Genomic DNA, 25,274 nt, shown 5'->3' on the forward strand with positions numbered 1-25,274 from the left:
GAAGCTCAGAGGAGTTTAGCACATCGTCCAGTAGCACGTAGCTATTAACTGGCATCCAGGTCTGATTACAAAGCCAGTGTTCTTCCTTCAATATCTACCACAAGGTTTGGGGAGAAAGTGCTCGTGCACACAGGGAGCTCTGGTTATGCAAGTTCCTTGTGTTCCCTGCGCATGCCACCAAAGGTTCACGTTGAGAAGACTGTCTGATCTTTCTTCAGGCTCATGACTAGCTGGCTGTACCAGTGGGTTAAAAAGAATGTAAATAAATTCTATCTTCTGGCATGAAAAAAGTTTCCAAGTGTGTGTCGATCCTGGGATTGGGTTTTTGTGTCCCTTTGGTACAATCAAGGGAGTAGAAAACATTTAGTGCTTACAGACTGAGAGAGCACAAGGGAAAAATATAATGACGCTTATATTCTTGACAATTGTGCTTTCTAGTATGCTAATGGTTCAATGGCTCATGAAATACAATTCCATGACCTCTTCTCCCTCACATTTTTGTTTCTTTTGCCTCACGCTTCAAATTCCATAGATTCTAGCACTGCAGGCTTTAATCTCCTCTCTCCAGTTAGGGAGCCCACTTGGGGCTCCCTGTCTTCAGTGTTTCTTCATTTACAACCATTTCACTCAGCAAAGGAGAGAATCTTCCAAAGCAAAGCCACCACTGCCTAACAAAATGTATCACTTTTCCCTTAAATTCCTTGAAAACAAACCCTACTCTACCTTTCCAGCTCTCTCTCTCTCCAGTCCCTCAAATTCCCTGTAACTAATCTGGGCTTTCCCTCCTCTTTGCTTTGGCTCACAATGATCCCTTTATCTGGAATCCTTTACTCTTTCATCTTTGGCTGTCTAAATTCAGATGGACCTTTAAGGTCCATCTCAAATGTAATCTCCCTTGTTTTTTCTGATTCTCCAACCAGATATAATTCCCTCCTTATCTAACCCCTATCGCACTGGGTGTAACTCTTACAAGACTTGACATTGTCACCTGTACTGTAGGTATCAGTGTATCTGAACTGTCAGTTCCACTAACATCAACATATATTCATAGTCAATGATCAAAAACAAATGTACTTCACAATTTTCTGTTAAAAAAAGAAAATTGGTCAAAGGAAACCAGAGTTAAAAAAAATAATACAGCTACTTAATGGGGCACTTCATTTTCTAGGTGCAGACACAACACTTGATATACATCTACTAGGTCAAGAAAGGTATGCCTGTATTACGTGAATGACACTGAGAGACTTAAAAAGGCTAAAAAAAAAAAATCTGAAGACAGATTTTATTTCCGGACTTTTAGTTCTGTACAGATGAACGCAGGAAGCTCTGACGCTTTTAATCTAGAAACTGGAGGGAGGTAGGACAAACTTCATTAAGACAATCGAATATAAATTAGAGGGCTATTGCAAATTAGGTTGAATAAAGCTACTAAGTGACTGATTCACTCTCAAACAAAAAACCAAAACTGAGAAAATTTAGCTCCTTCTTCCCAGTGAAAAACAGAATTTGAAAATCTGGTAATGTTATTTTTTCCACATTGTAAAGCTAATCGGAGAATAAGCCTGCTGCCGCACGAAAACATTTCATAAAGGTCCTGAGGTAATATTACTCCTACAGAGATCATGAATAATGAATTCATGGGCCCCTGGCTGTACCTACGTCATTGTTTACTTTGTGACTTTTTTTTTTTTTCTTAAGGGCAAGGGTGTAAGGTGAGGAGGATGGGAGAAAATCAGTTTAAATTGCAGTTAAACAAATACCTTTAGTGGAGCTGCGGTGTTTTTTTTTTTCCTTATGGACCTGTAGCACTTGTTGATAAGAGCACAATGAAATTAACCGATAATTTGAATAAAGACAACAGGCACCTGCAGCCTCTCAATCACTTAGCAAACATTTCCGACAACATAGGGCCAAATTCTGCGATCTGGCGAACAGGCGGGTGTCACCATTCCATAGAAGCATCTTTCTAGGTAAACAGTGAATCTTGGGGCAACTGGGACCTCTCCCAGGGATCTGAGCTAGGAGCGGTCTCAGGTTTTTAGACAAATCTCTCCTCCTACCACACGTGACCGAATGGCATTCGGCCGCCTAGAGAGACACCGCACAGCACCAACCGCGGGATACAAAGGCTCGACGCCGCCGCCGCCGCATCCTTGGGAGGATCGCCTGGCCTCCCGCGCTCAGCGTCGGCGGAGCCTGCGCAGGGCGCCGCCGCGAGGCGCGCCGCTCCCGGGCCCACAGGGCGGTGCCGCGCAGCGCGGGGAGCGGGAGCGGGGAGCGCGCGCCTCCTGCCTTGCGCGCCCGCCCGCCCAGCGCCTCGGGAGCAGGGCCGCCGCGCCGCACGCAGCCCGGCCGCGCCGCCGCCGCCGGGCCTTCGTCTGCCGCAGGGAGCCCCGCAGCGACGTGGACCAGGGTGAGGAGGCCGAGGGCCCCCAGCCCCCGGGCAGGCCCGAGGCCGGGCCAGCCCACCCCTGCCCAGGCCTGGGCCTTCCCCCTCTCCTAGTCCCTGCCCCTCCCTGTGCCTTCCCCGGGACTTGCGCGGGCGACGGGGCGCCGTGAGCTGCACTTACACCACGGCTCTGGAGATCATCCAGGACACCATCTTCCCGGGGGCTTGGACCCCACCTCGGGGGCGGGTGGACGCCGAGCGTGGCGGACCAGGCCGCCAACGGCAGGCCGCGCGCTCGCCCGCTCCTCGCGCTCCCCGGGGCCGCGCTGGCGCCCTCGGGAGCCGGGCCGGGTGTCTGCGCGCAGCGGCCCGAGCAGCGCGGCGGTCGGTCCCCCGCCCGTCCCCTCCCGCGGCCGAGCCGCCGCCGAGCCAGCCGGCCCCGCCCCTGCACTCCGCTGATAGGCGGCGGCGGCGGCGGCGGCGCGTCGGCCGAGCCCGGGTCTGGGCGGCCGTGCTCCGGGGGCTGGGCGGTCGGGACCTCGGCTGGCGCCGGAAAGCCTCGTGGCTCGCACCCCTGCGCTCGAACTTCCACCTTCCTTCTCTTTACATCTCTGGGACGCCCACCTGGCGTAGTGGAGAAGAGGGGGTGGCGGGAGGCTGAGGCAGGGGACTTGCGTGCGGGTAGGGGTTGTGATTCTGTGTGTGAAAAAATAGGAGCTTTATGTCCGATAGATTCCTCTGGCTCAGGCCTAGAATCTGGGAAGGCAAGATTTTGAGATGTGTGTAGCCACATCCGGTGTCTTCACCGTTCACTGGGGCCCAGCGTCCTGGGGATCCTTAAAGTACGGCATTTTAAGGGAAACGTCGGGAGAATCCTTGCACAGGCCTCGGTGTATACGAGGAGTCTCGTGGTGCGTGGTGCAGTGCAGGGAGGGGCAGAGGAGGGTGGCATTGGATTTCATGTTTGTAGCAGTGGGTGTATCGATATCACTGTCCTGGGTCTCTCAGAGCTCCTTTCCAATCACATCTGCAAAGCCTGTTTTACAAACACATCTGAGCCTGCCAGATGTTCAGAGTAAAAACTGGGCCTAGGATTCCTGACCTGCTCTGCTATTTACAGTTGTCTTTTTGGGGGGAGGTGGGGTTACTGCTTACTCCTTGCAGTTCTTGCAGATAGCATGATTTCAGGAGATAGGTTTTAAACACAGTTTTTTGGTGGCAGTACCAAATTGAGAAATTGATCTTCAAGTTTAGTCTTGTCTTTTTTTTCCCCCCAGTTCAGAGGACAGTAAAAGGTAATTCTAATATTAAGATGGTACAAAGAATAAAGGATGAAATGTTGGCTTCAAGCCTTTAATTAAAGTCCTAGAAATTTGCTTATTTTGTGACCGTGTAATTTATTCTTTTTGTTCCTCGGTTTCCCCATAGTAAAAAGGGACTAATAATACTGTAGTTTACCTCTTGCCATCCAGAGTGACATGAAGCACTGCTAAATAACATGTTTAGGAAGTTCTCCAACTTGCTTGGAAGAAGATCGGGGGCACATATAAGAGTATCCTGAGTTCTTTGAAGTTCCCAGGTTCAATAAATTTAGTAATATTTTTATTACTTAAGAATTGAGCTCAGAAGTTGCTTTCTACTTTAGGGTTAGGTTCTTTTTGTTATTTACTCATATTAAGAATATATATTTTAGTTTCAGGTGTCTCGTTAATGAAAATTTGTATTTGTTTGGAATCTTTTATTTTTGGCTATTCAGCATTCTTTGGGGATCAGGTGTGTCAGATAAGCAAGTTTCTGGAAAACTCTTTTTTTGCCCAATAAAATTCAAACTCATTTGAATAGCATTTAAATCCATCTATAAACAGGTCCTGAAATATTTTTACAGCCTGAGTTTTTACTGCTTTCTCAACCCTTTTGGACCTCTACCCTTTCCCTAGCTCTCCTCTCTAAACCAAGTTGTATTTACATGCCCAGCACCTTTGCTCAGACTTTATTTTTTCTTTAATGATTTACTCTCCATTCTCTACCTATCAGAATCTTTGTTTTTCAGAGTACTATGCCATGAGGATGCCCTTGATTTTCCCCAGTGAAAATTATTCATAGTTTTTCCTAGGCCCCCATAATTTATTAGTTGAATTTCTATTTAATGCCTGTTTCATTCCGCTTTCTTTTATGGCTATGTTTTGCTGATGTCTAATCTACTGGATGGTAGAATGTTTGAGGACAGATATGGTGTATTAGATATCTTTTGTGTTTTCCAAGGAAAGTTTGAATAAGTTTGAAAAGTTTGTTTGTACAGACCCTCTGTTAAGTATTGGAGCTTTATGAAATTTCAGCCATGTACTGTAGAAGTCTCTTAAAGATGTCTTTCTTGCATTCTTAATTTGGGGGTGATCATTCTGAATATTATTTCACTGCCTTCACTGTAATATATGCCTTCACGGGTTGCTGAGATATGTAGGACTGTTGGCTGCTCTCTGAAATGTCCCTAGGCTGCTGTGTCTTAAATTTCATTTTGTATGCTTATTTTATCTTCAGACTCTTCCATATTCATATCACTTTTTGCTGTTCTCAATCTGGAACAGCCTCCTCCTTTATACATCTCAATATGCCATGTGCTGGAAACCACCTGCCCTGTGCTAAGCACATGTTGTTGAATCAACCTTTACAACCCAAAAAGCGTAGGTAGTGTTTATCCCCATTTGATATACTGAAAACTGAGGTTTAGAGAGCTCACTGCTAATGACCACATAGCTCATAGGTGACACAACTGGAACTAGTCCATGCTTCCTGAGTGTTCTTGACATTATACTGTGACAGTCGAATTGTGACTAAGGAAGTGGGTCCAGATGGGGAGTGCCCTCTTGGAGGAAATTGGGAGACAGATTTTTTGTTTGGTGGTGGTTGGGGCTAACCACCAGCATTTAATGGGTGGGGACTAGGGATGTTATACTTTTTGCAATGCGTGGGCTATCCTGAACAAAGAATGTTCCCATGTCCGATATGGTTAGGAATATTCTGCCTGACATTTGTGTAACATTCGTAATTATCGGAATCTAGAAACTCCATTTTACATATAAACTAAACTAATGAATGGTTTTAACTGAGACTGAACTTTCCAGTGTTTATTTCGACATGTAAGTGTTGTGTGAAAGGAAGATTTGTTTTGTTCACAACTTGACCAAGAGTTGTTTACAGTTTTGGAAAATTGCATCACAAACCACTTTGCTATCATGTTCATGTACTAATTACTTTTATATGTCTTCTAGTTTAGTTTTGTTTCAGGATTAACATTGAAATACTTACTATCTTATAAATGATTTTATTTTCTTTTACATTTTTATTTTATTTAGGATATATGGTTTTGTTTGAAGTTCTTTGTAAGGAAGATTGTTATTAATTTCATTTCAGGGTAATAATGTAGAATTTGGAAAATATTTTATGGAGGGGGAACACTGAGTCTGTTAAGGTTGAGAGTTCTTGGGCTAAACTAAGAGTGAATTCATCTGATTTCACTTTATATAGTGATGGGGAGTCTCTTATAGAAAGTGCCCATATTTTAGTAGTAGGTGTTTCTAATCTCTGTGTATTGGGCCGAATCTTGGATGGTAGAGATCTTCTAGTAGGTGGCCATTAAAAAGTGTTTCGTGGTGTGAGGCTCTAGAGACCTGGGAGAAAAGGAAATGCATTACCTGTGGCCTAGAAGCTTTTATTTTTTTCATTTTTTTATTTTTTTAAAGTCATTTTTTTAAAAAGATTTTATTTATTCATTTGAGGGAGAGAGACAGCCATTGAGAGAGGGAACACAAGCAGGGGGAGTGGGAGAGGAAGAAGCAGGCTCCTAGCAGAGCTCTATGCGGGGCTCGATCCCAGAACACCGGGATCACACCCTGAGCCAAAGGCAGACGCTTAACGACTGAGCCACCCAGGCGCCCCGGCCTAGAGGCTTTTAAAGTGTTGTCTCATTTGACATACTTGAGATCATTTCTTGTATAGAAAATAGAAAATTATTTCTTTTTTAAAATTTTAAATTTAAATTTTTTAAAAAAAGATTTTATTTATTTATTTGACAGAGAGAGACAGCCAGCGAGAGAGGGAACACAAGCAGGGGGAAGCTGGAGAGGGAGAAGCAGGCTCCGGCTGGGCAGGGAGCCTGTCTTGGGGCTTGATCCCAGAACACTGGGATCATCACCTGAGCCGAAGACAGATGCTTAATGACTGATCCACCCATGCGCCCCTAGAAAATGATTTCTTTAAATACTAAATTTTTTTTTCTTCTTCTTCTTCTTCTTCTTCTTCTTTTTAAACATATATTACTAATATTCATTTGTTGTGCTGTGGAGGGCTTCCTTCATTGTATTATGTAAAAACACTTTTCAGTGGGTATTGAATTTAACATGGTGAGAAGCAGCATATTTAGGGCAAAAGACCTTCTATCAGGAAACCTATTTCTGTTCTCAATAATGTGATGTTTGGCAAGTCAATCTATGTTTCCTTTTAAATGGGGTTGATAATGTTATCAAATGCAAGGGGTTTTAAAACTTAAGGCTAATTAGACTCTATTAAAAGAATTGCTTTTTCTTCTACATCTTCACTTAGTGTTCCTAGGAGTTATGTAGACTGTGCATCTTCTACATGTTAAAGGAGTTCATTTATTAGGGAAAAAAAAGGAGTAGGAAAGTATCTAGGAGAGCAGGTAGTGAGAGCAGAATTACATGGTACAGAGATAGTATCTAATTTGTGTAATTATTAATGAGTATGCCAATGGAACTAAATACGAGGTCACCTTCCCCTTCCTACTGGAGGAGTATTTTCAAGTGCTTGAAAATACTTTTTAGTTGAAGGAAGGCTAAAATTACTAAATGAGTCTACCTTAATAGTTGTTTAGAAAATAGTGTGAGGGAGAGGATCCTAAAGAGAATGACTTAAAAGGTGATTCTTTTTCCATCTCCTGCTAGATGAATATTTCTTTTAGCCAGTTCGCTTTATAGTATTATGGTGACAACAGAGGTCAAAACCTGAAGAAAAAGTAATTCCTGGTGGATAAGAAATGTAAACGTAAAAACTAAAAGTACCATGAAAGTGCAAGAGAATATACATGTGAAGGTAATATGATTTTCATAGTGGAAAGGCGTCTCAAAGCATATGAGAAAATCAAACCAAAAAGACAAATTTCATGACTTGATTATATAAGAATTTAAAACTTTTCTGCTTCCAAAAACAATATAAATGGAATTTAAGACGAATGATAAACTGGGAAAAAGTATTTGTAAAACAAGACAAAGGGTTAATAATCTTACTATATAAAGTACAACACAATAAAATTAAAAAACGTTAATTAAAAATATCTCAAAACTTGGAATCTCTGGTTTCCAGTCTAGTATCTGAAGAAGGAGCTTAGGAGTTGCCACTCTATCCTAACAACAAGTAAAAAGCTAAACTAAAAAAATTAACTCTTCTTAGATTCTTCAGGGAAATGAAGTCACAGGGTAAACTGCTGCCCCGAAAATTGGAGTGACAGGAAGATACAGGGAATCACAGCTTACTAAAGCAGAAACCTCTGCAGTAACCAGGGCCAGGGTAGGAAAACCTAACTGTAATTGATGAATCTGGAGGCTCAGTGTGAACAACTCTGAGAGTTAGAAACTGCAAGAAAATCTATTCATGGGGGACCCCCACACTTTGGTGAGTTTTACCTGGAGGAGCTCTACTAGATCCTCACAGTTAATATTGGAGAAAAATACCCTGTGTTTCTAGCAGAAGGAGGGGAAGAGGAACCATTTCAAAATAAACCAGAGTATTCTGCTTTTCTTAACAAGACAGGCCGTCAGGAGAAACTATTTTACCAGAGCCTAACCGAAGTGGGGGAAGGCAAATACCCAACATCAGCCAGCTGTAGTCTTTCCCTGGGGTAAGGGAAAAACCCAACTTGAGCTCATCTAGCCATACATGTAGAGAAAGGGAAATCCCTAACTCCAGCTATCCTGCTCCATCTCTGGGGAGTGGAAAGGTAGGGACTGAGAAGCACTGATGAAGTTCACAGTCCAGAGGTACCAGCTCACTGTGACACCTAATCATAGGACTGGAAAATGGCTCCCCCAACCACCACCATACCACTACATTACTAAAGACCTGTTTATCACAGTTCTTTAACCTAGTGTATCTCTCAACAAAAAATTACAAGGCATACTAAAAGACAATACAGAGACTGAGCGATTATCAGAACTAGAGTCAGATATGGAAGGAACATTGGAATTACCAGACCAGGATTTTTTTTTTTTTAAAGATGTAAGGATTTTAATGGAAAAAAGTAGACAACATGCAAGAATAAATGGATAATGTAAGCAGAGAGGTGGAAATTCTAAGAAAGAATGCAAGAAATATTAGATTAAAAATAAACAGAAACAAAAAATGTCCTTGATGGGCTCGTTACTAGACTGGACATGGCTGAGGAAAGAATCTCTGAACTTGAGGATATGACAATAGAAAACTTCAAAATTGAAGAGTAAAGAGGAAAAAAAAAAATTGAAAAAAGCAGAGCAGAACACCCCAAAACTGGGACAACTACAGAAGGTATAGGATACATGTAATGTGGATACTAGGTGGAGAAAAAAGGAAGAGAAGCAATTACGACTGAGAATTTCCTCAAATTAATGTCAGACACTAAATCATAGAACCAGGAAGCGTAAATAGAGAATACCGAGCAGAATAAATGTAAAAAACCCCCAAAAACCCAAAAAACAAAAACCCCAAACCCTACACCTAGGCATAATATATTTAAACTTCAGAAAATCAATGGTAAAGAGAGTAATCTTAAAAGAAGCCAGAGGAAAAATAACACCTTATCTATAGAGGAGCAAGGGTGAAGACCACATTCATTTGACTTTTTCAACGTTACAGAAACCATGCAAGCAAGAACAGTTGAGTAAAATATTTGAAGTATTGAGGAAACTCCCCCCCCCCCCAACCAATCTAGAGTTCTGTACCTTGTGAAATTATCTTCAAAAGTGAAGGAAAAATACTTTCTCAAACAGAGATCAAGGGAATCTGTTACTAGTAGACCTGCCTTGCATGAAATGTTAAAAGAAGTACTTCAGACAGAAGGAAAATGTTGCACATCAGAAACTGATCTACATAAAGAAAGGAAGAGCTTTGGAAAAGAAATAAGTGAAAATAAAGTAAAAACTTTTTAAAAATACTGAATTGATCTGATAGTTTTCAGTTTGTTCAAAAATGACAGCAATATATTAATTGTGTGCATGCTTATTGTATGCTTCTGTATAAGTGAAATGAATGAAAGCAGTGATATAAGGAATGGGAGGGAAGAATTGAATTTGAATTACTTGTAAATATGTACAGGCCTACCTAGGAGATATTTTGGGTTTGGTTCCAGACTGCTGTAACAAAGCAAATATCACAATAAAGTGAGTAAAATGAATTTTTTATTATTTCCTGGTGCATATAATAGATGTATTTACCCCATACTGTAGTCTATTAAGTGTGCAGTAGCATTATGTCTAAAAAAATGTACATACCTTAATTAAAAAATACTTTATTGCTAAAAAATGTTACCATCTGAGCTTTCAGAAAGTTGTAATCACTGATCACCATAACAAATATAGTAACAATGAAAATGTTTGAAATGTTGGGAGAATTAGCAAAATGTGACACGAGACATGAAGTGAGCAAATACTGCTGGAAAAATGGTACCCATAGACTTGCTCGACATAGGGTTATTATGAACCTTTAATTTGTAGAAAGCACAGTATCTGTGAAGTACAGTAAAGCAAAACACAATATAACAGGGTTTGCCTGAATAGCAAACTCTTGAGCAACCACTAATGTTAAAAAAAGTATAATTGATAAGAGAGGAAATGGAATCCTATAAAATACTCGAAATCACAAAAGGCAGAAAAAGTGTGGATGTAAAAAATGGGAACAAAAAACAAGGACGACAAGTAGAAAACAGTAAGAAATATGGTAGAAGTTAATCCATCTATAACAATTTCCTCTAAATACATCACTCAAAAGACAGATTTATCGGGATGAATAAAAAACAAGACCCCAGTATACATTATCTACAAGAAACTCACTTTAAAAACACACAGTGAGGGGCACCTGGGTTGGCTCAGTTGGTTAAGTGTCTGCCTTTGGCTCAGATCGTGATCCCAGGGTACTGGGATTGAGCCACACATTGAGTTCCCTGCTCAGCAGGGAGTCTGCTTCTCCTTCTCCCTCTGCCTGCTGCTCCCCCTGCTTGTGCTGTCTCTGTCAAATAAAATAAATAGAATCTTAAAACACATATAGATTAAAAGTAAAGGGATAGATGAAGATACACCATGCTAACACTAATCAAAAGAAAGTGGGAATAGGTATATTTATTTCAGACACCAGACTTGAGAGTGAAGATAGTTATTAGGAATAAAAATGGGCATTATGTGATAAAGTGGTCTGTACTCCAGGAAGACATAACAATCCTTAATGTGTATAAACCTATCAGAGTGTCAAAGTATGTGAGGCAAAAACTGATAGAAGAGCAAGTATAAATAGATGAATCCACTATTGTTGGAGACTTTAACACTCCTCTGTCAGAACTGGGCAGATCCAGCAGGCAGAAAATCAGTGAAGACATAGTTGAACCCAACAGAACCATCAATCAGCTGAATATAACTGACATGTACAGACTGCTTTATCCAATAGCAGCAAATTACACATTCTTCTCAAGCTCATATGAACATTCATCAAAATACACATCATTCTGGGTCATAAAACACACCTTACAAATTTAAAAGAACAGATATCATACAATATTGGTTCTCAGACCAGAATGAAATTAGACTAGAAATTAATAACATAAAGAGAGTTGTAAAGTTCCCATATATTTGGAGATTAAGGAGCATATGTCTAAAAAACACATGGGCCAAGAAAGAAATCTCAGGAGATATTGAAAAATATTTTGAATTAAATGAGAATGAAAATATAACATCAGCAAAAGCAGTGCTTAGGAGGAAATTTATAGCATTGAATGCATATATCAGAGTAGAAGAATGTTCTAAAATCAACCATTTAAGGCTTCATCTTAGGAACTAGAAAACAACAAATTAAATCTGAAGTAAGCAGAAGAAAAGAAACAATAAGAATTAGGGTAGAAATCAGTTAAATTGAAAGTAGGAAATCAGAGAAAAACAATAAACACAAAAGCTGGTTCTTTGAAAAGATCAATAAAATCAATAAGTCTCTAGCCAGGCTAAATTAATGAAAAAGGAGGATACAAATTATTGATGAGATATGAGAGAGAGGACATCACTACAGATCCCATGGACATTAAAATGATAATCAAGAAATTCTATGAACAACTCCATGCCCACAAACCTGGATGAAGTGGATCCATTCCTGGAAAGTTACAATCTGCCAAAACTCACACAAGAAGAAATAGAAAATCTGAATAGCCCTGTATCTATTTTAAAAATTGAATCCATTAATAACCTTTCAAAACAAAGCACCAGGCCCAGATGGGTTCATTGGTAAATTCTACCAAGCATTTAGGGAAGAGATTATACCAATCTCTACAGTTTCTCCCAAAAGATAGAGGGAGAGAGAATAGTTTCTATTCTGTGAAGTCAGCATTTACCATAATACCAAAACCGAAGACATTACAAGAAAACTACAGGCCAATTATCTCTCATGAACATAGATGAAAAAAACCCTCAAAATATTAGCCAATTGACTCCAACATTTGTGGGTAGAATTATACATTACAGCTAAGTGGGATTTATGCCAGGTATGCAAAGGGTGGTTCAGCAATTGAAAATCACTTAATAGAATCTGTTATACCAACAGGCTAAAGAAAACAAAATCACATAAGTATAACAAAATCTAACACCCATTTGTGACTTAAACTCCTTAAAGTAGGTTTGGAGGGGGACCTTTCTCAACTTGATAAAAAACATTTACAGAAAACCTACAGCTAATATTATACTTAATGGTAAGAAACTAGAAGCTCTTTACTAAGGTCAGGAATGAGGCAAGGATGTCCTTTCCCACCATTGCTTTTCAACCTTATATTGGAAGTCAGAGCTAATGCAGTAAGGCAAGCAAAGGGAAAAAAATTATGGTGATTGGGAGGTAGGTAGGGAGGAAATAAAACAGTTTTTGTTAGTGGTTTTATTTCTACATGATCATCTATGTAGAACATCTGAAAGAACTGACGAAAAGATTCCTAGATTAGAAATGATTATAGTAAGGTTGTAGGATACAAAGTTAAGATATAAAAGGTTATTGCTTTCCTATATATATACACCATCAGTGAACAAGTAGAATTTGAAATTGAAAGCTCAATACCATTTACTTTAATGCCCCCCTCCAATGAAATACTTAGGTATAAACCTAACAAATTACGTATGAGAGCTGTAAGAGGAAAACTAAACTCTGAATGAAGTCAAAGAACTAAATGAGAGATATTCCATGCTCATGGTCAGAAAGACTCAATATTGTCAAGATGTCAGTTCTTACCAACCTGATCTATAGATTCAATACAATCCCAATCAAAATCCCAGAGGGTAATTTTGTGGATTTTGACAAACTGATTCTAGAGTTTATATGCCAAGTCAAAAGACCCACAAACAAGCAACTAATTTTTAAAGGAGAAGGACTGTCAGAGAATTGACACTACCTGACTTCAGGATTTACTATAAAGCTATATTAAATCAACGCATTGTGGTCTTGGCAAAAGCATAGACAAGTAGATCAATAGAATAGGACAGAAAGCCCAGAAATAGAGCCATATAATTATAGTCAATTGACCTTTGACAAAAGGAGCAAAGACGGTACATTTGAGCAGATAGTCTTGTTGGCAAATAGAGCTGGTACAACTTGACATCTACATGCAAAGAAATGAATCTAGACATAGACCTTATGCCCTTCACAAAAATTAAGTAAAAATGTATTATAGGCCTATCTGTAAATTGCAAACCTCAAAAACTCCTAGAAGATAACCTAGGAGACAGCCTAGGTGACCTTGGATATGGTGATGGTTTTCTTAGATAAAAAACTGAAAACATTATCCGTGAAAGAAATAAGTGGGAATTCATTAAAATAAAAAAAAAAAAAAAAAAAACTTCTGCTCTGTGAAAGACACTGTCAAGGGAATGAGAAGATACGTCACACACTGGGAGAAGATATTTGCAAAAGGCACATCTTATAAAGGACTGTTGTTCAAAATATACAAAGAACTCTTAAAACTCAAAAATAATAAAACAAAACGTGATTGACAAATGGGCAAAATTACTGAACATAGAACCAAATAAGATATACAGATGGCAAGTAAGCATATGAAAAGATGTTCAACATCACATGTCAAATCATTAGGGAATTGTAAATTAAAACAAGATGTTACTACGTACTTACTAGAACGGCCAAAATCCAAAACATTAACAACACCAAATGCTGGCAAGGATGTGGGACAACAGGAGCTTTCATTCATGCTGATGGGAATGCAGAATGGTACAGCCACTTTGGAAGAAAGTTTGGCAGTTTCTTACAAAACTGAACATACTCTTACTGTACAGTCCAGCAGATCCCCAGTCACACTCCTTGGTATTTACCCAAAGGAGTTGAAAACTTACATGCACACAAAACCCTGCACATGAATGTTTAGATTAGCTTTATTCATAGTTGCATAAACTTGGAAACAAGCAACATGTTCTTCAGTAGGTGAATGGATAAATAAAGCTTGGTACACCCAGACAATGGAATATTATTCAGGGTCAAAAAGAAATGAGCTATCAAGCTATGAAAAGACATGGAGGAAACTTGAATGTATATTACTAAGTAAAAAAAGCAAAAGGCTTTATACTGTGAGTCCAACTAGATGACATCCTGGAAAGGCAAGACTGTAGACAGTAGAAAGATTGATGATTGCCAGGGGTTAGGGGCAAAGGAGATGGACAGGTAGAGCACAGAGGAATTTTAGGGCAGTGAAACTATTCTGTAAGTTACTTATAACTATGTCGTTATACATTTGTCCAAACCTGTAGGTAATTTATGGATTTTGGGTGATAATGATATGTCAATGTAGGTTTCATCACTTGTAACAAACGTAGCACTCTGGTGGGGGATGTTAATAGTAGGGAAAGTTGTATGTTCGTGGGAACAGAAGATATATTGGAACTCCCTGTCCTTTCCCCTCATTTTACGTGAACCTAAAACTGCTCTAAAAAATGAAGTTTACTAATGAAAAAATAAATCCTGGTAGAAAAAATGTACAAAGTCTATCAACAGGCAGTTTACAAAAGCAGTACAAATGGCCAGGACATACTATAACGGTAACTAATCTAGAGATAGACACGGTTCAAGTTCAGGACTCGGTCCTGTTCAAGAAGCATAGTTCAACACCAAAAGTTATTAAAAAGGAATTCCATTTGTTCTCAAAGAGCATTATTGGGAATTTAATTCATAATCAGATTAATAATTCTTACAGGATCTGTTCTCCTTCCCATTTCTTTTACTGACCTGGATCTGCTTTTCACAGGTCTGGCTCTAAAGCTTTTTTCTCAAATCCCAGGTAACAAGTCCACTTCCCACTAATATTTGTTTCCTTTATTATGTTGATTAACTTAGTATCAGCAAGTCATTCCTTTTTAGGAAGGGAAAAAGTAAGTGGAGGGAGGAGGGTTGTGTACATTCACATGTTAATATGTTTTTCCATGTCACACCAAGGAAATATTTTTGTTTTCACTGATTAAGGAAATACAGATAAAAATTTTCTTTCTTATTGCCAGATTAGCAAGTATTAGAGTGTTATTGCTTAGTGTTGGTGACGGTGTGTGGTACTCCCAAGTCTTTACTGAAATTTTTGAGGGAGAAATTGCATACATGCCAGATCTTTAATATTGAGGCCCACTTCTAAGAACTCATGCCAGGCCTTTTGGTTCCACCTATGTATGAGGTGGCCCATCAAGTATGTGTTTAAAAGCTATTTTCCTCTTCTCTGTTACATTCTCAAAAGTGATTTCCATATCGTGTATCTCAAAATTGTTTTTGCAACCTATACTCAAATCACGTGTGATGCTTCTGAAACGAACAGAGTCTCAGTTCGTATCCCAGACCAACTAAATCGGAATCTCTGGGTAGGGCCTAGGAGTCTTTTTAAGCAATTTCACCATGATTAGATATAAAATTAACTAAATGGTTACAATTTCAGAACAATTCTGTCAGACTCTTAAATTGTGAACTGCTGCTGTGATCAAGTCCCATCTAGCTTTAACCCTGGAAGGACTTGACCAGAATGCTTGTCCATCCCTAATTCTTTGAGTTTCTATTCTCCTTAGCTTGAAATTCCTTTTTATCATTTACTATCCTCCTCTTATTATTATTATTTTATTCTTGGTACTAAGAAAACATGTTGCCCCTTGAGTGCAAGGAGACCTTGATCCCTTTTTACACCTCTTTCCAGACACTCTGTGTTCTTCCTTCCTTCTGTTTCTACCATCTTCCCTTCTTTATTTCATACTTTGTTTTTGAGATTATCCTGTTGTTATTTGTGACGTAGTTCAAGGATTTCCACTACTGTGGAATATTTCATTATATGTATATACAACAGTGTATTTTTTGTTCCGTTTAAGGATATTTTGGATGTTTGAATTTTTTTCTTTTGCAGCACCTGCTTATGTCAAGGTTTATGTAAGGTATGTGATATGGAAAGCATCATATTTAAAAAAGTGTAGACATTTTTATGATTATCATCTTTTTTACTAGATTTTAAGCTTCTTGAAAGCAGGAATTGGGTCTTTGCATCCCATCCAGAATTGCCAACCTTACATAAAATATATAATAAATATTTGTTTCATTGAATTAAATTTTTTTACTGTTCATGTAATATCCTCTTGAAAACTTAGCTTTCTGCAAGCTTCAAATCTCTTGAGAGAACTGTTGATAAGCTACTTAGGCATGTTATGATACATGAAAATTGCATAAAAATATCTCAGTAACTTGATCAAAATAAATATGCATTAGCAGGATAAATGTGGAGAATTCTTAGTTCTTGTTTGACAGTGTTAAATTGGTATATCCTTGAAAAGTCTTTTAAAATATTATTACTTAGTTTCTTTTTCTTCAGATGGAAATAACCTCTAGTAAGTTATGTAATATTTAGTGTTTACAAGAAGCTTTCATTTTAGAGATCTAGAGTAATACGAATAATGTCATCAAAAATTCTAGCACAGAAAGAAAATCAGCTGTATTTTTAAACATTAAGGAGTGTTTGACTTTATGATATGTTTTTATTATAGGACTTGTGCTATTATAATAATAATAATAACAAAAAACCTCTTGTTAATAGGGTCATATTGGTGCTATGGTACTATGCTGAAAAGATTCTTGAGGGAAGTTCTCTCATGCTTTTTATTTACCTGTTCTGGGCCTGGCACAGTGGCTTTAGTTCAGTTCACACCAAGCACTGTGCCAAGTAACCTAGGGTTTATGAACCCAGCTCTATCTTGTTAAATAATTAGACCTGGGCAAGTCTGTTGATATCATTTGACTTCTGTTTCCTCACCTGCAAAATAAAGGTAATACCTTAGATTGCTTGTCCTTGTAGGGTGCTAGGGTAATACTTTAGGCTGCTTATCTTCACGAGGTTCTTAAGAGAATTACTATAAGGAAATGCAGGAAATCTCTTTATAAAGTGAACACAGAAATGGGGATAGTAGATACTATCTTTAGATTAATAAAAGTCCAGCACAAATAGTCAAGACGGCCTTTTGCCCTGGAATAACACAATTTGGGAGAAGCATACTGTTATTTATGGGAAAAAGAACGTATGTGTAGATAATGACCACAGCCCAGGGTGATGTGCCAGGCAAAAAACTTTTACTGATTTTGAAGAAATTCATAGGAAAGAGAGAGATTGCCCTGTTTGGGGGAAAGGAGTCAGATGTTTTCTAGGATGATGCCTTGGTTGTTTTGTACCAGTAGAAGGGAAAGAACACAGGCAGGAAATCTTGGAAGTGCAGTGCAAGGCTGACATCAAGTTGAAGTACTGTATTAGAGAAGCAGATCCTAGAGAGTGTATCCATCACTGCCATGCTGTCCCATAAGCTATGAGGAACCCTTACAAGGACGTTAAGCAGGTTGAAGGATAGATTTGAGGAAATACTGAAGGCAGGGTGATCAGTCCCAAGGACATTATATTAATCTGGGGGGGGGGATGATCACTGGTTTAACCAAGGGCTCTTAACCTGGGTTTTGCAAATGAGGTGACCCTGGATAGAATTCAAGAAGCCATGAACTTGTGAAAAATTACATTTTTTCCCGACTAACCTTTTTCTGAAATTTAGCTTATCCTTTAGTTATGAGTGTAGGAAACAAACCACAGTAATGTTAGTAGTACTTTTAACTTTTTGCCAATAGAAATCTCACATTTTGCTATCACATTAAAGTTGTTGCAAACATCTTGTATTATTGCTTATACCACCTATAATTACTCTGAAATTATGGTAGTTATGAGATCTGCTATGAGGTCTTTATTATTTAATGAGTTGGCAAAGAAGCATATATAGTGTTAATCACATTTTTTTTTACTATTTTGATAACTGTATTTCAATACAATTGGTTTATTTTATAATTCCATCCTTTAAAATTTATTTTTAAACTAAAACATTATTTTGAGTTCAAGCTTCATCAGACTACTGGAGGGGTCTATGGCACAAAAAGGTTAAGAACACTTGGTAAACTGAGGCGGTGTCTCTTCCAGAATCCACTAGTACTTTGTCATTTTTGGCAAGTTTGAGTCACTGTTTTCTTTTCTAGAATAAAGTGGTCAAGTAAATGATCCATAATATCTCTTCCAACTCTAAAATTCCACTTTTAATTTCCTCCTTCAAGCCAACATCTTCCATAGCCTTCCCCAGCTCACTAAATTATACAGTTGGCTTTTCCCTTTATCAAACCCAACATCTTCTCTAGCCTTGTCTGTCCCCATCTCACTAAAAGACAACACTGTCTGTCCAGGTCCTCAAGTAAAAAACATGGGAGTTATCCTTTCTTTTTTCTCACCTATTATACCGAGCATACCATCAAGTCTTGTCAGTTGTACTTCCTAACTATTTATTTATTTATTTATTTTTAAGGTTTTATTTATTTATTTGTGAGAGAGCAAGAGTGAGTGAGTGCACAAGCAGGAGGAGCAGCAGGCAGAGGGAGAAGCAGGCTCCCTGCTGAGCAAGGATCCCAATGTGGAACTCGATACCAGGACTCTGGGATCACTACCTGAGCTGAAGGCAGACACTTAAGCGACTGAGCCACCCAGGCACCCCCCCGCCCAATTTTCTGAATCTGTTCCTTTCTATTTATATCACCTCTCTCTGCTGCATGACTGCAAGACTTGTAATGGAGCTCCCTATTTCTATTCTTGACTTATAACAGTCTGTTGTCTGCATAGCAACCAGAGTGGCCTTTTTAGTCCACAGATGATAGGAATTTGTTAACTGCCTAGAACCCCCTCCAGCGGCTTTCCTTACACGTGGATTAAAATCCCTTTGTGGGGGCGCCTGGGTGGCTCAGTCTTTAAGTGTCTGCCTTCGGCTCAGGGCGTGGTCCCGGCGTTCTGGGATCGAGCCCCGCATCAGGCTCCTCTGCTGGGAGCCTGCTTCTTCCTCTCCCACTCCCCCTGCTTGTGTTCCCTCTCTTGCTGGTTGTCTCTCTGTCAAATAAATAAAATCTTAAAAATAAAGTAAAATAAAATAACATCCCTTTGTGAGCTGATCCCTGCTTGTCTTCTAGCTTCATCTCATGATGCTCTCCTCCTGGCCTACTAAGCTTCAGCCGTGCTGGCCTTTTTTCCCCCTGTTTTTATAAATATGCCATCTTTGTCTTAGGGTCTTTGCATTTGTGTTCCCTGCTCCAGAATGAGTAACTCTTTTCAGTGGATTGGTTTCTTAATGCTGTTTAGATTCCGGGATGCCTTCTTTATTTGTCACCGCAATAATCTGGATCATCATTCCAATTCTCTGCAGTACCATTCACTATTGCTGTTGTTCTTATTTTCTGTATCTTCCCCTACTTAGAATGTGAAGTCTATTAGAGCAGAAACATTGTTGTTTTTACTGTTTTATTCCCAGTACCTACAATAAATATTCACTGAAAAATTTTGGACTACATTAAGTCTTAGTATAGTCCCAAATATTCATTCATTAAGTGCTTTGAGACTATTCAAACTGGTCAAGGTTTCAAAACTCAGAAGGCTAGGGTTATTTTGAAGGGTGAGAAAATGTGCCCAAAGCAAGTAAAATGGGGAATGAGAAAGAGTTAAGAGTTATTGATGATTTGATAATGTCTTCATATAGCAAATAAAAATAACTCCTAAAGATTCCAAGGAAATGTGTCATAAATTATTTTATTCAGGGAGTTGGGGTTGGGGAGGCTGTGAAGTTAGCTATGTAACATCCTTTAGGATTTTGAGTAAGTAACTAGCCATAAAAGCACATAAGTAATGATTGTATACATTGAGTGCATTAACTATACTTCTTGTGTATGTGCTGCCCAGCATTTTATGGAGCATATCCCAACCCCAAATCAGCCATAATATAACAGTCATTTTAGAGTGTCATGGTAGAGTGTGGCTTGGAGATGCTCGAGTGGAACTAACAAGGAAGCAGAGTAGGGAAAATTGAGCACTGTGAGGCACAAACATGTGCACACTGGTGGACTTAGATACTTCTTAATTTGTCAGAGTGATCCAGATCCCGGGGAGGGGGGCGGGCTAGGATGGAGACTCAGGGACCTATATACACTGAGCAGTCGAAGAAGCCGAACTAGGCAATCAAACAGAAGGTAAGTCAGCAAGTAGCTGGGAGAATCAGAGGGGGAAAAAAAAAGGAAGAAACCAGGTAAATGAGAGAAAGAATTGCCCAGGATTCACAGTAAAGAATAAATGTTGAGTCAGTGTCAGCTGCCTTTAGTCAGCTCATCCCACTGAGAGCTAATCTCAGAGTTTCCTAGGCCTGCTGGTGATAGTAGAAAGCAGCTGGTGGATGATGAGTGTGAGATTTGGAGGGAGGGAGGGAGGGATCAGAGTGAGGGTGAAGCAGACATATTTCGGGGCTAGAAGCATTTATTTGGCAGAGAATCAGATGTTGCTAGATCCATCACAGAATATTGAGGTCATTTGGTCCATTTTCTCCCCAAATTTTCACACAAAAGATCAAATTGTTTTTCCACTGTGAATTCCATATTACAAAAATGTTTTTCCTCAAAGCCTTATTAATAATTTGCTTCCCCATTTTTAACCAAGGATTGTTAATTAGAACAGCATATGCTGCCCATACTGAATTGACATAGGTTCAACTAAAGGCAAAAAACTCCCTACAATTTGTAGCTAACTTGTACCTAAATGGTTGTTTCATTTAGATTTTTCAAATATTAAAAATAACCTGTGGCCTTCAGATTGAGGACTTTGGAGCTTGGCCATTGAAATCGTAAATTTATTTCTCATGTGCTTTGGTTTCAAATCTTTGTCACTTAGAGCAGTGCTTTTTTGCATATGTTACTTTGTTCTGAGACTTAGTTTCTCCATCTGCAAAATGAGAATAACGATAGTATCTACTTCAGGAAGTTATTTTGAGGATCAGTCACCTGAGATTAATGCCTTTCATCACTGGCACTTTGTTCGATACATAGTATGTACAACCTCAGTAATTATTAGCCTTTATTCTGTTTTTATAATTGTAATTGCTATTTAGAGCTGTGCAGCTCAATTTCCTGGCATTGTATTTGTAGGTTTTGGGTTAAAAGTTTGATCTTTTTATCCCCCAGAACTGATTCTCTCTCCTTTAAGTCTGAGAAAAATGGAGTTGAGCAAAGAATTTATTATATTGGCAGTTATGCGTGGGCGGAGGGAGAATTGAGGAGCTGGCAGGTTTTTAAAGCCTCCATCCTATACAAAAAACCCAGCTGTTCTTCATTCACTGAGCACAGGATGAGAGGAAACAGGCTTAAACTTCAATAATAAGTGGATTACTGAGGTGACATAATGAGCTGCTGGTGATATTATAGAGGTCACCTTATGTCAAAGTAAGAAGATAGAGGGATAAAATTTGTAAAAATGCTTCTGACCTTAAGTGTCTTTCATGCATTCCATTTTATTGTAACACATTTCATAATTGGAACCACTATGAAGATGACTGTACATAAGTGAATAAAGTATACTTCCTTGGTAGCCATTGGCATGTTATTTCAACGTAAGAGGAAAAATATTTCCCTTTGAAGTTATAGTTCAGTCTTATAGAAAAAGATTATTAAGTGGTGAATTTGGCTGGATTTTAAATACTAAAATGTTGTCTTTCCCCTCTCCCTGCCTCCTCTCTTTCCCTTTTTCCTCCCAGTTCCACCACTAATTTGTTCTCATGGTGTTTTTGCTGGAGATTTCATAAGAGAATCAACTGGCAGAAATAGTGGTACTATTCTTTATAAAATAATTTTTTACCTTGAAAAGAATTTAGATTTAGTACCTTCTGAGAGATAAGTATAGGGAGAAAGAGCTGGAAAATGTGTGACACAGTTTTTAAACTTAATTTTTTAAAAAGATTTATTTAAGAGGAGATGTGTGCATGTGTGCAGCATGCACAACTGGGGGAAGGGGTGGAGGGAGAGACCCTGAGGGGACTCCCAAAGCGGGGCTCCATCTCATGACCCATGACATGACCTGAGCCGAAACCTAGAGTCCAATGCTCAACCAGCTGAGCCATCCAGGCGCCCCAGTTTTTTAACTTTAAAATAAAAGCACAATTAACATCAGTACCTTTGGTTTAATCTTTTTCAGTGAATCTCTTCTTTGTCTTCTGTAATACCTTTGTGGGTAGTGTAAAACTTACTGATATTGTGCAATTAAATTTCATGCCTTTCTGATTTTTATAACTAAAATGTTATAAACTATTCATAACATCCTGTAAGTTGCCTTGAAGTGAGCTGAGGATATGGGCTCATGTGTTGTGATTAAGGTACAGTGTCCAGCAGGTCTAGGAGCCAAGACCTGAGTTCAGACTCTGACCCACCTCTTATTGACTGAGAATCTTGGGCAAATTACTCAGTTTTTTTAGTCTTTTCATCCTCATGCATAAAATGGGAAGTATGAAATCTATCTCACAGGTGTACATTGATTCATATATGCTGTAATTCTAAACTGCTATCCAGAGGGGAAAGTGTTGTTTGTTTTTAAAATACATTGTGTTAACTAGGTTGGTGGTTCTTTACCAAGCCACTTTTGATAGTGAAATATTCATTTGTTGTGGACAGTTCCAAATAACACATGAATTATATGCTTGGCCTTTTAGTGGGTTATTTCTGTTTACCCCTAGTTAAATCTAAAATATGACTAATTAAGGCCACTCTACTTAGTAGGAATATGTTTAAATAGTCTAGGTACAAGAAAGACTACTAAACTTTAAGTAGTAAAGTTCATTGGGGTGATAGCATTATAATAGGTACAAATGATTTGTAAATGTCACAAAACCTTTTAAAATACAGGGGCACCTGGGTGGCTCAGTTGGTTGAGTGTCTGCCTTTGGCTCAGTTCATGATCCCAGCATCCTGGAATTGAGCCCTGCATGGGGTCCCCTGCTCAGCGGGGAGCCTGCTTCTGCCTTTCCTCTGCTGCTTACCCTACTGTGTGCTCTCGCTCTCCCTCTCTCTCTCTCTGTCAAATAAATAAATAAATAAATAAAATCTTTAAAAAAAATACAGGGTGCAGAGTTTCACCTAAAACAAATGATTCTACTTAATTGTTTTCTGAGGTATTTTAACATGTCTCCTTCAATCTCATACCTATTTATTTATTTATTTATTTATTTTTTAAAGATTTTATTTATTTAGTTGACAGAGATAGAGACAGCCAGCGAGAGAGGGAACACAAGCAGGGGGAGTGGGAGAGGAAGAAGCAGGCTCATAGCAGAGGAGCCTGATGTGGGGCTCGATCCCGTAACGCCGGGATCACGCCCTGAGCCGAAGGCAGACGCTTAACCGCTGTGCCACCCAGGCGCCCCATACCTATTTATTAATTTGCTTTTCAAATACTGTTATAAACTATATTTCAGATTGAATTTATAAATTTTTAGTGAACCGGGCTTGAGGTACCCAAGGCTTGAGGTACCCAAGGGCTTGAGATTTAACCCTGAATTTGTTTTTTTTTGTTTTAAAAGATTTTATTTATTTATTTGAGACAGAGAGAGAGAGAGAGAAAGTGTGTGAATGCAGGATGGGGGGCAGAGGGAGAGGAAGAGGGACAAGTGGACTCCCTGCTGAGCAGGGAGCCCGATGTGGGACTCAGTCGCAGGACCCTGAGATCATGACCCAAGCTGAAGGCAGACACCCAGCCAGCTGAGCCACCCAGGCACCCCCAAATTTGTTTTTAATGGATTTGATTTTTCCATATTTTTCTTAGTATTTGCATGTGTAGCCTGCCTTACAGCCTTGGAAAGGATACCCTTTAGTGTTTTCTGAATTGTTTTTCCAGAATATATTTGCTATGGAGACTTTCTAAATTCAAGTCTTTTTCAATTAATATGAAGGCCAAAATTGACATTAGTACATTGGTGTTTAATCAGTATTGCCTGTAGATTTTATACAGGTTTAGAAGTCCTATTGTCTATGGTGGTGCCTGGGTGGTACAGTCAGTTGAGCCTGTGACTCTTGGTTTTGGCTCAGATCATGATCTCAGGGTTGTGGGATTGAGCCCACAGTCAGGCTCCGAGAGTGGTGCACAGAGCCTGCTTAAGACTCTCTCTCCTCCCTTTGCCCTTCCCCCTGCAGCTTTGTGACATTTTTATCTTGGAATCCATTTAACTCCTTCCTATCTCTCTTTCCTCACGGTGTGTTTTCTAATCCCAATATTGACAATGTACTTTAAAGGTCATTAAGCAATGTAGATTAATGATTAAGAGTGAGGCTTTTAAAGTGAGTGACACAGTGTGAATTCTGCCTTCACCAGTCTGACTCTGTGATCTTCAGGCATGTACTTTCCAGTCCAGGGGGTGATAAGGCCTCTCTTAGGGTCTTCTCAGAATTAAATTAGCTGTTGTTTATTGTGTGCTTATTATAGGGCCTGATGCAAAATAGTTGCTATTTTTTTTTTATTATTGCCAAACTCAGTGACAACTTTATACCATTACTTGATTGTCTAGTTTCCTTGACTAGTTTGTAAACTTGTTAAGAAAAGGAAGAAGGTTGGGGCGCCTGGGTGGCACAGCGGTTAAGCGTCTGCCTTCGGCTCAGGGCGTGATCCCGGCATTACGGGATCGAGCCCCACATCAGGCTCCTCCGCTATGAGCCTGCTTCTTCCTCTCCCACTCCCCCTGCTTGTGCTCCCTCTCTCGCTGGCTGTCTCTATCTCTGTTGAATAAATAAATAAATAAAATCTTTAAAAAAAAAAAAAAAAAGAAAAGGAAGAAGGTATAATTTTTTGTGTATCTGCTACTCTTCCTATCCTGAGATTTTGTATGTAAAGATATCTTTGCTTAGTTGAGCTATTTGTTTCAGCTGTTTGAGACCTGAAGGTCCCGGAGGTAGTAATTTTTATAGTTTTGTTTAGACACAAATTAGAATTTTGCATGCTAGAGAGCCTTGTATGTAGGAGTGAGTCATTCATCTAGCGGAGATGAGAACTTTACCTAGAGTATGTGGTGACTTTTGGCTCCTTTTCTCAACAAGTGCATAGGCAAAATTAGGTGCCATCATTTTATGTCCAAATTTGGGGATATGCAAATGTCTGGGAGATAACCTTTCTGTACCTTAAAGCCCACTATCCTTCAGTGCATATTTGGTGACTGATCTCTCGCCAAGGTGAAGAACAATTTTACTGTACCTTTGTACAGGACTGCTTAGAGTGATTGGTTGC

At 39.2% G+C, this 25,274-nt stretch overlaps 2 protein-coding genes across 2 annotated transcripts in view; one reads left to right on the top strand and one right to left on the bottom strand.

Annotated features, from left to right (window-relative positions):
- REEP3 (receptor accessory protein 3) overlaps nucleotides 1–2,766 on the bottom strand; it is a 94,309-nt gene extending 91,543 nt beyond the window's left edge. Inside the window, exon 1 of the mRNA XM_026504309.4 lies at nucleotides 2,571–2,766. Within this exon, the coding sequence (XP_026360094.2) occupies nucleotides 2,571–2,602 (32 nt within the window). The 5' untranslated portion in view covers nucleotides 2,603–2,766. The remainder of the gene's footprint in view (nucleotides 1–2,570) is intronic.
- Nucleotides 2,313–25,274, top strand: part of JMJD1C (jumonji domain containing 1C) — a 322,853-nt gene continuing 299,891 nt past the window's right edge. Inside the window, exon 1 of the mRNA XM_057308405.1 lies at nucleotides 2,313–2,413. The gene's annotated coding sequence lies outside the window, so the exon portion shown is untranslated. The remainder of the gene's footprint in view (nucleotides 2,414–25,274) is intronic.

Source organism: Ursus arctos, unplaced genomic scaffold (assembly GCF_023065955.2).
Source record: "Ursus arctos isolate Adak ecotype North America unplaced genomic scaffold, UrsArc2.0 scaffold_7, whole genome shotgun sequence".
Lineage (NCBI taxonomy): Eukaryota > Metazoa > Chordata > Mammalia > Carnivora > Ursidae > Ursus > Ursus arctos.